The sequence below is a fragment of the Sinohyriopsis cumingii genome, chromosome 7 (genome assembly GCF_028554795.1).
Source record: "Sinohyriopsis cumingii isolate HCF-2022 chromosome 7, ASM2855479v2, whole genome shotgun sequence".
Classification (NCBI taxonomy): domain Eukaryota; kingdom Metazoa; phylum Mollusca; class Bivalvia; order Unionida; family Unionidae; genus Sinohyriopsis; species Sinohyriopsis cumingii.
The window spans coordinates 7,199,552-7,212,511 of NC_142967.1; the positions used below are offsets into that span (position 1 = coordinate 7,199,552).

A 12,960-nucleotide genomic window follows, 5' to 3' on the forward strand; every position below is an offset into this window, starting at 1 on the left:
TAGTCATGAATAAAATTTGCAAAAATATAGACAAATATCAGGAGTTACGAAAAATATAGATACACATAACAGTAGGTTGTATTTCTGATCAGACCTGGAATAAATATATGCTTACATCAAGATCTTGGACAGGTTTAATAATGTGTGCGATACATCTTGCATCTTATTAGCTGAACATGTTGGCAGTTTGGAAGAAATATTTTTGATCTGGTGGGGGTGGGGTGGGGGCTTTACAGATATGCTTTTCTGAGAGAGACAGATGTAAGGTGAAGTTGTCCACATTTGAAACATGCACAATGGAGAGAATGTTGGTATACCTCTATGCTACTTTTATATACTGTGGCTGAAATTTCTTTGGATATTTAACTTGTGGAAATTGTATGTGATCTAAGCACACAGGTAACAAAAATGGCTGCTTCCTTGTGCTCAAAAATCAGCCTGAATTAGTTCAAGTAACTATCTTTAGCAGTTATTTAAATAAGGAAAATGAATTTTGACAGATTAGACAATAGCAGCTTCTGAAAGTGCAATGAATGAATTACAAACTATTTAAAAAGTAAAAGAAAGTCATCTGATCTTTTTGTTGCAGTTCACTTTGGAAGTCCAGTAAGTAAAAACAACCAGGTGGAACTAACAGCTTTTCAGTAGGTGCACATCTGAAATAAAGCCATTCTGGATACTCTGTAACACAAATTACACCCATCAATTGTATACCAAAATAAAGGGAATTAAAAGTTCTTTTAACATTTTTAAGATATACAAGAAAGTCATTGTGAAATAGCCAGATAATTGGTTAACAAAACCTGGGAAATTCTTTTTCTAACCCTATGCAAAATACGAAACTGTAGAGTACGATCTGTGGATCAACCTAGAATCATATACTTATGTCATTAAGATTATGGATAAGTTTACTAATAAGCTAGGTAATTAATTGGTCACACTTCTGGTTGATGCAGCTTCTTGCCACTCTGAAGGCTGTATTTCTGATCAGAATTGGAAATATATCCTTATGTCATCAAAGTCTTAGACAGGTTTCATAAGAGAGAGTAATCTTGCATCTGATTGGCTAAACATGTAACACCCTGAAATAAATATTTTTTATCAGACTTGAAATTTAGGCTTATAGGATTAAGATCATTGAATGGGTTTAAAAATGAGTGAGATACATGCATTTTAGTGAGATACATGCATTTTATTGAGATAATCTTGCATATGATTGGCTGACATTGTGACCACTATAGAGACCATATTTCTGACTGGATTGTGATCAGACTTGTAGCATACTTTTATATCATCAAGATCATTGGCAATTTAGATAATGTTAGATAATGAGTGTTGTTGTTGTAGGGTTAAACGCCATTTTTCAGCACACAATAGGCTATATATGGCGGCCAGGATTAATGGTGGAGGAAGAACCCGGGCAAACCCCGGAAAGAACCACCGACCCACGAGAAGCTACTGGCAAGCTTTCTCACATACATTGGCCGAATCTGAGACTCGAACCCACGCAGACAGAGGTGAGATGGCAGTGATCTGTAACAGAGAGCGCTTTAGACCACTCGGGGCCCCAGATAATGAGTGTTATGCAAATAAAGTTGTGTTGCATCTATTGGCTGAGCTTGTTACAATCTGGAGGTCATATTTCTGATCCAGTTTTGATAAATCATGAATTGTTTGCTTATATCATCAAGATCTTGGACAAGTTTGATGATGAGATGAGGTGATCAGCATCTTATTGACTCAGATTCATACCATCTGATTGACTCAGATTCATACCATCTGATTGACTCAGATTCATGCCATCTAATTGACTCAGATTCATACCATCTGATTGGCTCAGATTCATATTACCATGGAAGTCACATTTCTGATCCAGTTTCAATTTGGCATGAAATATGGACTTGTATTATCAATATCTTGAATTGGTTCAGTAATTAGCAAGAACTGTGCATATTAATGAGGTGATCTTGAATCTGATTGAGTTTGTTTCAGCTCTGGAAACAATAATTTTGATAGATTTTCTTCTGTCATGTAATATGGGCTTAATGTATCAAGATATTGAATTTTTTTTTATTATGAGGAAGGTTTAGGCATATTAATGAAGCAATGTTGCATTTGATTGACTGTTCTAATTACTGCTCTAGACCCCCCATTTTCCCTCTGATTTTGATCAAACTTCGTATATAGTCTTATATGATCAAGATCTCACATGAGTTTGATAATGCATGTGATCCATATGTTAATGCGGTGATCTTGCATGTGATTGGCTGAGCATGTAATCATTCAAGAGATTATTACTGATCCATTTAGTAAATTGACTTAGTCAGCAAATCTTTGGATGTGTTACAACTGTGATCAAGATCCATGAATATTTATGCAGTGATTTGCTGGGCAAGCTTGGTAAGTAGATTTATATCATTAAGATATATGTCTCTTATTATGAATAAGATTTATGCATATTAATGAGGTGATCTTGTACATGATAGCTGACTTAATACCACTTGAGAGATGGTATTTTTTTTTATCTGAATTAGGCTAATAACATTAGGATGTTGGATGGGGTTTATTTATGAGTAAGACCTATGCATATTTATCAGTTGATTTTTCATCCGACAGAGTTGTAGTTTTTAAAGCACTCTAAAGACTGGGATTTTGATAAAACTTTGTAAATAGGCTAATGTAATTAAATATTTGTTCTGATACGATTAAGAGTGAAATTGATACACATTAGAGCTTGTTTGCACACTAGCATCTTTTTTATGATCGGATTTGATCCAACATTATCAACATATTTAGTTTGATCACGAGCAGTATCTACTCATATTAATGCATTTATCACTGAATTCCTGCTAGATATTGTTCCATCTTGGTAAATAAGGCTATATCATTATTGTTGTGGACGGATTTGATGTTGTGACATCTGTGCATGTTAATGAGATATCTTGCATCTAATTGACCTTTTTATCGTCTGGAATTAGGGATTGTATTTCTCATACAATTTCTTTAAAACTTGATCAGTGGGTTCATACACATTATCATGAATATCTTGGCTGACTTAAGTTGTAAGCTAGAGCATAGTTATTAATTATGAAATTAATTACCCATAAGTATCTATTATTTAGCCAAACAACAAAAATTTGATTCAAAATATAGATGTTCACAGTAATTCATGTCTGTCTGTCTGTTTTTCCCCATTACCTTGTCTGTTTATTAATCTTTCATAAGATCTTGTTTGCACTGTTAGTCTTGCAGCTTTTGAGACAGTGAGTTCCTGAAAATGTGTCATTACCGCCTGGTTAGTTTTTCAATGTTATACCCCAGGGGGACAGATTACTCTTGATTTGGAGTCAGTCTAGTTTGAGTTTCCTGTGACTTTACCCACACATGTTTAGATGGTTATTTGGACCTCTCCACACCTTAAATGTCCAAATATTAAAAAGGAATGGGAAAGGTCAGAGTAAACTTGGACTAGCATTATTCATGTCCCATGCACAAACTTCCAGTCAGTCTCAAATTATAGATCAGACCACTGGACACTTGTTTTGGTTGTGTATACTTTTAACAAAGAAACTAATTGTGAGTGGCATATAATAATGATGTGATGTTGCATCTGATTACCACCGCTCTTCAAGAATTATTTCATATCATGTTTTAACAAAATACAGATTTGGGATGTTGTTAACACTTTCTGGAATGTGACGGTTTTAATTCTAGTATTTCATATTAAAACCATGTTGACATGCATGAAATTAGTGGCCAGTTTTTTATATTAATTTCATATTGGAACCATGTTGACATGCATGAGATTACTGGCCAGTATATTATATTAATTTCATATTGAAACTATGTTGACATGCATGAAATTACTGGCCAGTTTATTATATTAATTTCATATTGAAACCATGTTGACATGCATGAGATTACTGGCCAGTTTATTATATTAATTTCATATTGAAACCATGTTGACATGCATGAGATTACTGGCCAGTTTATTATATTAATTTCATATTGAAACCATGTTGACATGCATGAGATTACTGGCCAGTTTATTATATTAATTTCATATTGAAACCATGTTGACATGCATGAAATTACTGACCAGTTTATTATATTAATTTCATATTGAAACTATGTTGACATGCATGAGATTACTGGCCAGTTTATTATATTAATTTCATATTGAAACCATGTTGACATGCATGAGATTACTGGCCAGTTTATTATATTAGAAAGCAGAGGAAGAACCTGTGATTAGAACTAGTTCCAATCACACATTTGGGATTATGTGGAGTTCTTTCCCTTGCAGACAAAATTAAGAAATATAAAGAAAATTAACTTTAGGATGCACAGTGCATACATTTCTACAGAACAAGAGATATAAAGCAAAATAGGAACAAACTAAAGATCATAATGAATAATTGTAATTTTTTTTATTGTAATTTGAACTTAAGAATAATATGAAATGTGATATAGCCATTAACACTCTTAGTTGATAATAATTTGGTAGTGTAGTTCTATTTCTAAGACTAGTTTGTAAAGTACTAGTGAATTATAATTTTGGTTAATGAAGACATTTTTACTGATGGAAGAAGTGGGTCGGTGGGTGGGCTGGATTTACTAACAATGCAATGTAACCTATATGCTGAATTTATTTTGTTAACAATCATTTGATGCACACCAGCAAAGGTATCTAAAAAATGGGAATAACATTCAATTATGCACAAGGAAAATATTTTCTTTTAAAAAGAACCTGTTTCATGTAAAAACCATGACCAAGTTTATACATTTATTTGTTGGGAATTATTCTAAAAACTTTCCTATATTTCAAATTCTTTAATGTTTTTAAGCAAATTTGATGTCTGGTTTTTGACAGTTGCTAGTATTGCAGTATTAATCAAGGCATTTCTTATATTCATTGCCATTACTCACAAATTATTTTAAATGTGTATTTTGTATTTGTAGCTTTTAAAATAGTCAACCCAATATGCTCTCCTTCTGAAATGTTTCAAAATACTAAGATCAATGTCTCATTGGGTTTCCCAAGACATTAAAATAATCTGGAGAAGTTCACTAGTTGATCCTGGCTGATCTAAGGTTAGGAATCAAACCCACGGTCTTCTGGTCTTGCATCCAGTGCCTTAATCACTAAACCACCACATCCTCCTTGGGCAGGCATTCTAATACTTTTGACAAGTTAGGACTCCAAATTTAGGTCATAAGGGGATAAGCCAGAACTAGCAATCCCTGCTAATTGCACAGATTAACTCACATGTAAATCCAAGTAAGTATACACTTTAAGGGTGTGATTATAAACAGTCTCTTGAGTTATGAACCAGTTCCCAGAGGGTATGGAGAGATCAAGGGACAATACTGGCTATATAAATGACTTGTCCTTATATGTCAAGGGACGATACTGGCTATATAAATGACTGGTCCTTATATGTCAAGGAACAATACTGGCTATATAAATGACTTGTCCTTATATGTCAAAGTACAATACTGGCTATATAAATGACTGGTCCTTATATGTCAAGGGACAATACTGGCTATATAAATGACTTGTCCTTGTATGTCAAGAAGGATCCTATATATAATGGTCATGGAAAGAAGAAAATGATACTACAATTAATTGACAGTGTAACTGTGTTCCAGTCTTTTCATTCTCAACCCCTCCCCCTCCTTTTAGTATGTGCAAATTTGCAAGTGAGTACTTTCAGGCTCACTTATGCCTCCTGTTGTTAAGGTGTGCCTTAGTTATTTTTCCATTTGATGATCAAATAATGCCATCGATTCTAAACTATTTTTGAACAAGATTTATATTTTAAGCCAATATTTTCATAAAATATTTGTATTTGTATTTATGTGTAACTATATTTTCAGGTAGTGAATGGAACAGTGAAATTGACAGTGGATGTTAATCAGATCTATACACTGACCACACTGTCAGGGGGAAGCAAAGGACAACATCCAGACCCACCTGTATCCAAGCCTTTCCCTCTTCCATATGTTGATACATTTGAGGGTTAGTAGTCATTTACACCTTGATATAAATGGTAATCATTATTGGGAATTATTCTTTGATATAACCAACCTGATCATCATAAAATGGACTTGTCAAAATCAGAGTGAAATACGGGGTTTTGTGCATTAAGGGAAATCTTGAACCCCAAGGCAAATGCTGTATAGTTACATCATGTCACCTCACCAATCTGTATTAAAGGATTTCATAATAGTGATTAACTAAGCAGATGTAGAAATTTTGACAATGTCCTTTGGCAATGTATAGTACATTGCTCCATCATTATTAAGTTTTGCAAATATACTTTGTTGGGCCATGTATAGTACAGTTTTGCAAATGTACTTTTTTGGGCCATGTATAGTACAGTTTTACAAATATACATTGTTTGGTCATGTATAGTACAGTTTTGCAAATGTACTTTTTTGGGCCATGTGTAGTACAGTTTTGCAAATGTACATTGTTGGGCCATGTATAGTACAGCTTTGCAAATCTACATTGATGGGCCATGTGTAGTACAGTTTTGCAAATGTACATTATTGGACCATGTATAGTACAGTGCCCCATTACAATTCATTAAAGCCATGTATCAAATGAACTGCATTATAATTATGGCCACATTATAGTGAGGTGATATGAGCATGACAACAACATTAGGGTAATTAATATCAAACTGCTTTCTAACTGGTTTTCTTGAAAAGTAATAGAAAGAAATTAAGTAGCAGAAAAAATGTAGGTAATTGTATTATATCCTGGATACCATGAGATTTTGCTTAGCTATGGTATCATGGATTACATGACCATTCAGGTAACTATAACAGTATCCTGGGTCTTGGACCATTCATTTAATTATAACAGTATCTTGGATCTAGGACCATTCAGCTAATTATAACAGTATCCTGGATCTAGGACCATTCAGTTAATTATAACAGTATCCTGGATCTAGGACCATTCAGCTAATTATAACAGTATCCTGGGTCTAGGACCATTCAGTTAATTATAACAGTATCCTGGATCTAGGACCATTCAGCTAATTATAACAGTATCCTGGGTCTAGGACCATTCAGCTTATTTTAACAGTATCATGGGTCTAGGAGCATTCATCTGATTTAATGGGATCATGGGATCTAGGACCATTCAGCTAATTAATATGAGATCCAGGGATCTAGGACCATTCAGCTAATTATAATGTGATCCTGGAATCCAGGAACATTGAACTAATTTAATGGGATCATGGGACCCTGGACCATACACGTGAGGGGCCCCAAGTGGCCAAGTGGTCTAAAGCGCTTTCTGTTACAGATCACTGCCATCTCATCTCTGTCTGCGTGGGCTCTAGTCTCGGATTCGGCTGATGTGGGTATGTGAGAAAACTTGCCAGTAGCTTCTTGTGGGTCGGTGGTTCTTTCCAGAGTTTTCCGGGTTCTTCCTCCACCATTAATACTGGCCACCATGTATAGTCTATCGTGTGCTGAAGAATGGTGTTAAACCCCACATCAACAACAACAACCATACACATGATACATCAGAATCATATAGGAATCGGAATATAATGTTAACCATATCCATCTGTCCTATCACATCATGTTCCTCACAAATTTAATTTTCTCCTGATTAGATTGTTAAATATTTAGCAGGATTAAGTGTATGTTTACAGATGTCAGCACAGTGGGCAGGATTAAATGTTTACAGGGGACAATGTAATGGCAAGATTGAGTGCCTTTTTACAGGTGTTAATACAGTGGGTGAGATTAATGACCAATTTACAGGTGTTAACACAATGGGTAAAATTAAATGCCTATTTACAGGTGTCAACACTGGGCAGGATTAAGTGCCAATTTACAGGTGTCAACACAATGGGCCGGATTAAGTGTATATTTACAGGTGTCAGCAAAATGAATTGGATTGTCTATTTACAGGTGTCAACACATAGGACTGGATTAAGTGCCAGTTTACAGGTGTCAACACAATGGACTGGATTAAGTGTCTATTTACAGGTGTCAACACAATGGGCCGAATTAAGTGTCTATTTACAACTGTCAACACAATGGAATGGATTAAGTGTCTATTTACAGGTGTCAACACACTGTGCTGCATTAAGTGTCTGTTATACAGATGTTGACACAATCGGCTGGATTAAGTGCCAATTTACAGGTGTTAACACAATGGGTAAAATTAAGTGCCTATTTACAGGTGTCAACACAATGGGCCAGATTAAATGTCTATTTACAGGTGTTAACACAATGGGCTGGATTAAGTGCATGGGGTGCAAACTGTTTAAGCAGTCTAAAGACAATCACTTTATTGGTATAAATTGTATTTGCTAAAACATTGTGGTTTGTACAACCTCGAAAAATCCTGGAATTTTAGGGGTGGTTTTAAAATTGCTTGGATTTTGTAAATGTTTTATCTTTGGAAAGTCTTTGAATTTGTTTTGTTTTTTTTGTTCAGAACTCCATGTGCTTATCAGAAGAAACTGTATCACTTAATAAATTTAAAGTTTGTAATTTTTATGTATTTAAAAAGAAAAATGGGATAAAATTGGGTAAACTTGGATTGAATAATGCAGGACATTTGTAATTACCAGACTGAGTAAATTCCTTTCCTAGAGTCATACAGACTGAGTAAATTCCTTTCCTAGAGTCGTACACTGCTTAGTTGTGTAGATTTTTTCTACTTCTGTACACATTTATACAGTGATAAACAAAGTAACATATATAGAATGTTCCATTTCCTAATAAAAGAAATACGTCTTGGAAAAACGTTTTCCAAATGGAGTCAACTCAAACTTAACACACCTTATTAGACAGGTGACCTTTCAGCTCATCTGTTTCTAAAGCAAGCCAAGGACATCTTGTTTTGGTTGGGAGGGCTGGATTTTTCAGGTAATGTATGTAAACTTAAATTATCATGATCAGGTTGGTATTATCAGTGAAACTTATTTTGCTCTAAAAATTGGTTTTCATGGCAGTGAAAATATTAATTCTTGTTGATGAGTTGATCTAATATCTTTGTAGGTAATGATACATAACCATTGCTTACCTACCATATACTTAGCTGCTCTTTTTATAGATTTGTGACCTTGAATTGTATGAATTATATATCTTAATCCTTTCAGATTGTAGTTTAACCAGTTTGCTTTCTTTTTTATTTTCTTGTATACATTCCTGCTAAAATATTACACAAAATGGTTTGTCTACAAAAAAAATTAAAACATTTTCCCATCCATCCAGAAAATGGCTTCATTTGGTTCACCAGGCAAGCTGCAGTTTAGAACACTAATTGTCTATCTCCAATACAGAAAAATAGTGCATAGTTTAGAATGAAATAAATTTATTGAGAATGGGCTAAATCATGTACATGTAATCAGAGTAAATACAGTTTTTCATTATTTTTTTTTGCCTGACAGATGTTCCCTACCACCAGGAACCCTATTTTCTGTCCCCCATGGCAGGATCATTTGAGGTTGTCCCAGGGAATAATGGGAAACGAGTTCTACGCCAGATGACAGTGCTGCCTCCAGTTGACTGGTGTGAGACAGAGGATTTTAGTTTGGCTCTTGTAGGAAATATCACCTGGTGTGTCACTTTGTTGTCACCTTATAATTTACCATTTTTATCTGTGTATAATGCTTATTGAATTGCAAACAGCGTAAACCCAGATCTGCCATTGCATAATGTGCCATCAAATCAGGGTCTACCCTGTGAAAAGCATACACTCAGATTTGTCAATAATGTATAATGTGCCATTGAATCATGATTTAGACTAGGCAGAATAAATGCAAATCTTCCTCTGTATTATGCTCTAGTTGATAAGGTTCTACATTGTCTACTGCTTAATGTCTGATCTGCCTTTGCGTAAAGTGCCAGTAAATTAGAGTCTGCACTGTCTGCAGTATAAACACAGATCTGTCATTGTGTGAGTTGCCAATGGATTAGGGTCTTTTCAGTTTAAAGCGTGACTTCAATCTGCCTTTGCATGTGTCAGTGGATTAGGATCTACACTGTTACAACATAAATTCTAGCCTACCATTGCGTAATATGTCAGTCGATTAAGGTTGACACTGTCTGCAGCATAAATTCTAGCCTACCATTGCATAATGTCAATGGATTAAAGTCTACACTGTCTAGAACATAAATTCTAGCCTACCGTTGCATGACGTGTCAGTGAATTAAGGTCTACACTATCAACAGCATAAATTCTAGCCTACCATTGCATAAACCCAGAGTCTGAAGTTTGTAGTCTGAAATAAAGAATTCTTATCTTATCTTATAATGTCAATGGATTAAGGTCTACACTGTCTACAACATAAATTCTAACCTACCATTGCATAATGTGTCAGTGAATTATGGTTGACACTGTCTACAGCATAAATTCTAACCTACCATTGCATAATGTGTCAGTGGATTCTGTGAGTGATTTGAATTTTTTAACATAGCTTTAATAACTTTTCAGTCATATTGCTACAATGTCTTCATTGTGGCAGTTTATAGTGATGTCTAGCACTGGGGCATCGTGCCGCAGACATGTAGCATGATGTCCCACCCAGTCATATTATCCTGACACCCAGGCCAACCAGTCCTAACACTAACCTCTTAATGCTGAGCACCAAACGAGGCAGCTGTTAGTACCATTTTTGTAAGTCTTTGGTATGACTTCGCCAGGGATCGAACCCATGACCTGCCGCATCCGAGGTGGACACTAACCACTAGGCCACCGGAGTGGTGTCAGTGGATTAAGGTCTACACTGTCTACAGCATAAATTCTAGCCTACCATTGCATAATGTGTTAGTGGATTGGGGTCTACACTGTCTACAGCATAAATTCTAGCCTACCATTGCATAATGTGTGAGTGGATTAGGGTCTACACTGTCTACAGCATAAATTCTAGCCTACCATTGCATAATGTGTTAGTGGATTAGGGTCTACACTGTCTACAGCATAAATTCTAGCCTACCATTGCATAATGTGTTAGTGGATTGGGGTCTACACTGTCTACAGCATAAATTCTAGCCTACCATTGCATAATGTGTTAGTGGATTAGGGTCTACACTGTCTACAGCATAAATTCTAGCCTACCATTGCATAATGTGTTAGTGGATTGGGGTCTACACTGTCTACAGCATAAATTCTAGCCTACCGTTGCATAATGTGTTAGTGGATTAGGGTCTGCACTGTCTACAGCATAAATTCTAGCCTACCATTGCATAATGTGTCAGTGGATTAGGGTCTGCACTGTCTACAGCATAAATTCTAGCCTACCATTGCATAATGTGTTAGTGGATTGGGGTCTACACTGTCTACAGCATAAATTCTAGCCTACCATTGCATAATGTGTTAATGGATTAGGGTCTACACTATCTACAGCATAAATTCTAGCCTACCATTGCATAATGTGTTAGTGGATTGGGGTCTACACTGTCTACAGCATAAATTCTAGCCTACCATTGCATAATGTGTTAGTTGATTAGGGTCTACACTATCTACAGCATAAATTCTAGCCTACCATTGCATAATGTGTTAGTGGATTGGGGTCTACACTGTCTACAGCATAAATTCTAGCCTACCATTGCATAATGTGTCAGTGGATTAGGGTCTGCACTGTCTACAGCATAAATTCTAGCCTACCATTGCATAATGTGTTAGTGGATTGGGGTCTACACTGTCTACAGCATAAATTCTAGCCTACCATTGCATAATGTGTTAGTGGATTAGGGTCTACACTATCTACAGCATAAATTCTAGCCTACCATTGCATAATGTGTTAGTGGATTAGGGTCTACACTATCTACAGCATAAATTCTAGCCTACCATTGCATAATGTGTTAGTGGATTGGGGTCTACACTGTCTACAGCATAAATTCTAGCCTACCATTGCATAATGTGTTAGTGGATTAGGGTCTACACTATCTACAGCATAAATTCTAGCCTACCATTGCATAATGTGTTAGTGGATTGGGGTCTACACTGTCTACAGCATCAACTCAGATTTGCAATCGCATAATGTTTTAACAGATGGGGGGGGGCCAAGTGGTCTAAGGTGCTTGCCTTTACAGATCACTGACCTCTGTCCATGTGGGTTCAAGTCTCATGCTTGGCCAACATAGGTATGTGAGAAAGCTTACCAGTAGCTTTCTGTGGGTCAGTGGTTCTTCTTGGGTTTTCCCGGGTTCTTCCTTTACCAAATATACCAGCCACCCTCTATAGCCTGTCATGTGCTGAAAAATGGTATTAAATCCATAGTAACAACAACAGATCAGGTTGTAAACTGTCAACAGCATGAACCCAGATTAGCCCTTGCATAATGTGCCAGTGGATCAGAATCGACACTATTCAAAACATAAATCCAGATCTGCAATTGCAGAATTTTGATTGCTAGAAATTATATGTAGAATGAGCTGCATTGGTCATGATCTTCAACTGCATTATATGATGGCAGATCTGTTTCATGCACACACACACACACACACATGGAGTAATCAATGATCTTCAACTGCATTATGTGATGGCAGATCTGTTTCACACACACACACACACAGTAATCAGTGATCTTCAACTGCATTATATGATGGCAGATCTGTTTCACGCACACACAGTAATCAATGATCTTCAACTGCATTATGTGATGGCAGATCTGTTTCACGCACACATAGTAATCAGTAATGATCTTCAACTGCATTATGTGATGGCAGTTCTGTTTCACACACACACACACATTAATCAATGATCTTCAACTGCATTATGTGATGGCAGTTCTGTGTCTAAACAGTTTGAAGCTGGATGACTGTTTCACACACACACTCACACACACACACAGTAATCAATGCTTTGAATTTTTTTAATGAAGAATAGGCTTGTGAATAAAAGGAATTCTATCCCATCTAAGTTATTCGTGTTAGAAACATGTTCATTACCCCTGGCTTAAAAATGGGCACTATAATTAT

The 12,960-nt window shown here is 35.9% G+C and overlaps 1 protein-coding gene across 6 annotated transcripts in view; it reads left to right on the top strand.

The window, feature by feature from the left end:
- The window catches only part of LOC149794695 (galactocerebrosidase-like), a 72,944-nt gene that overhangs the window by 47,669 nt on the left and 12,315 nt on the right, over positions 1 to 12,960 (top strand). For all 6 annotated transcript variants that reach the window (XM_089964302.1, XM_089964303.1, XM_089964307.1 and 3 more), the window contains exons 14-15: positions 5,881 to 6,022; positions 9,426 to 9,594. In XM_089964302.1, coding sequence (XP_089820428.1) covers positions 5,881 to 6,022; positions 9,426 to 9,594 — 311 coding nt within the window. The remainder of the gene's footprint in view (positions 1 to 5,880; positions 6,023 to 9,425; positions 9,595 to 12,960) is intronic.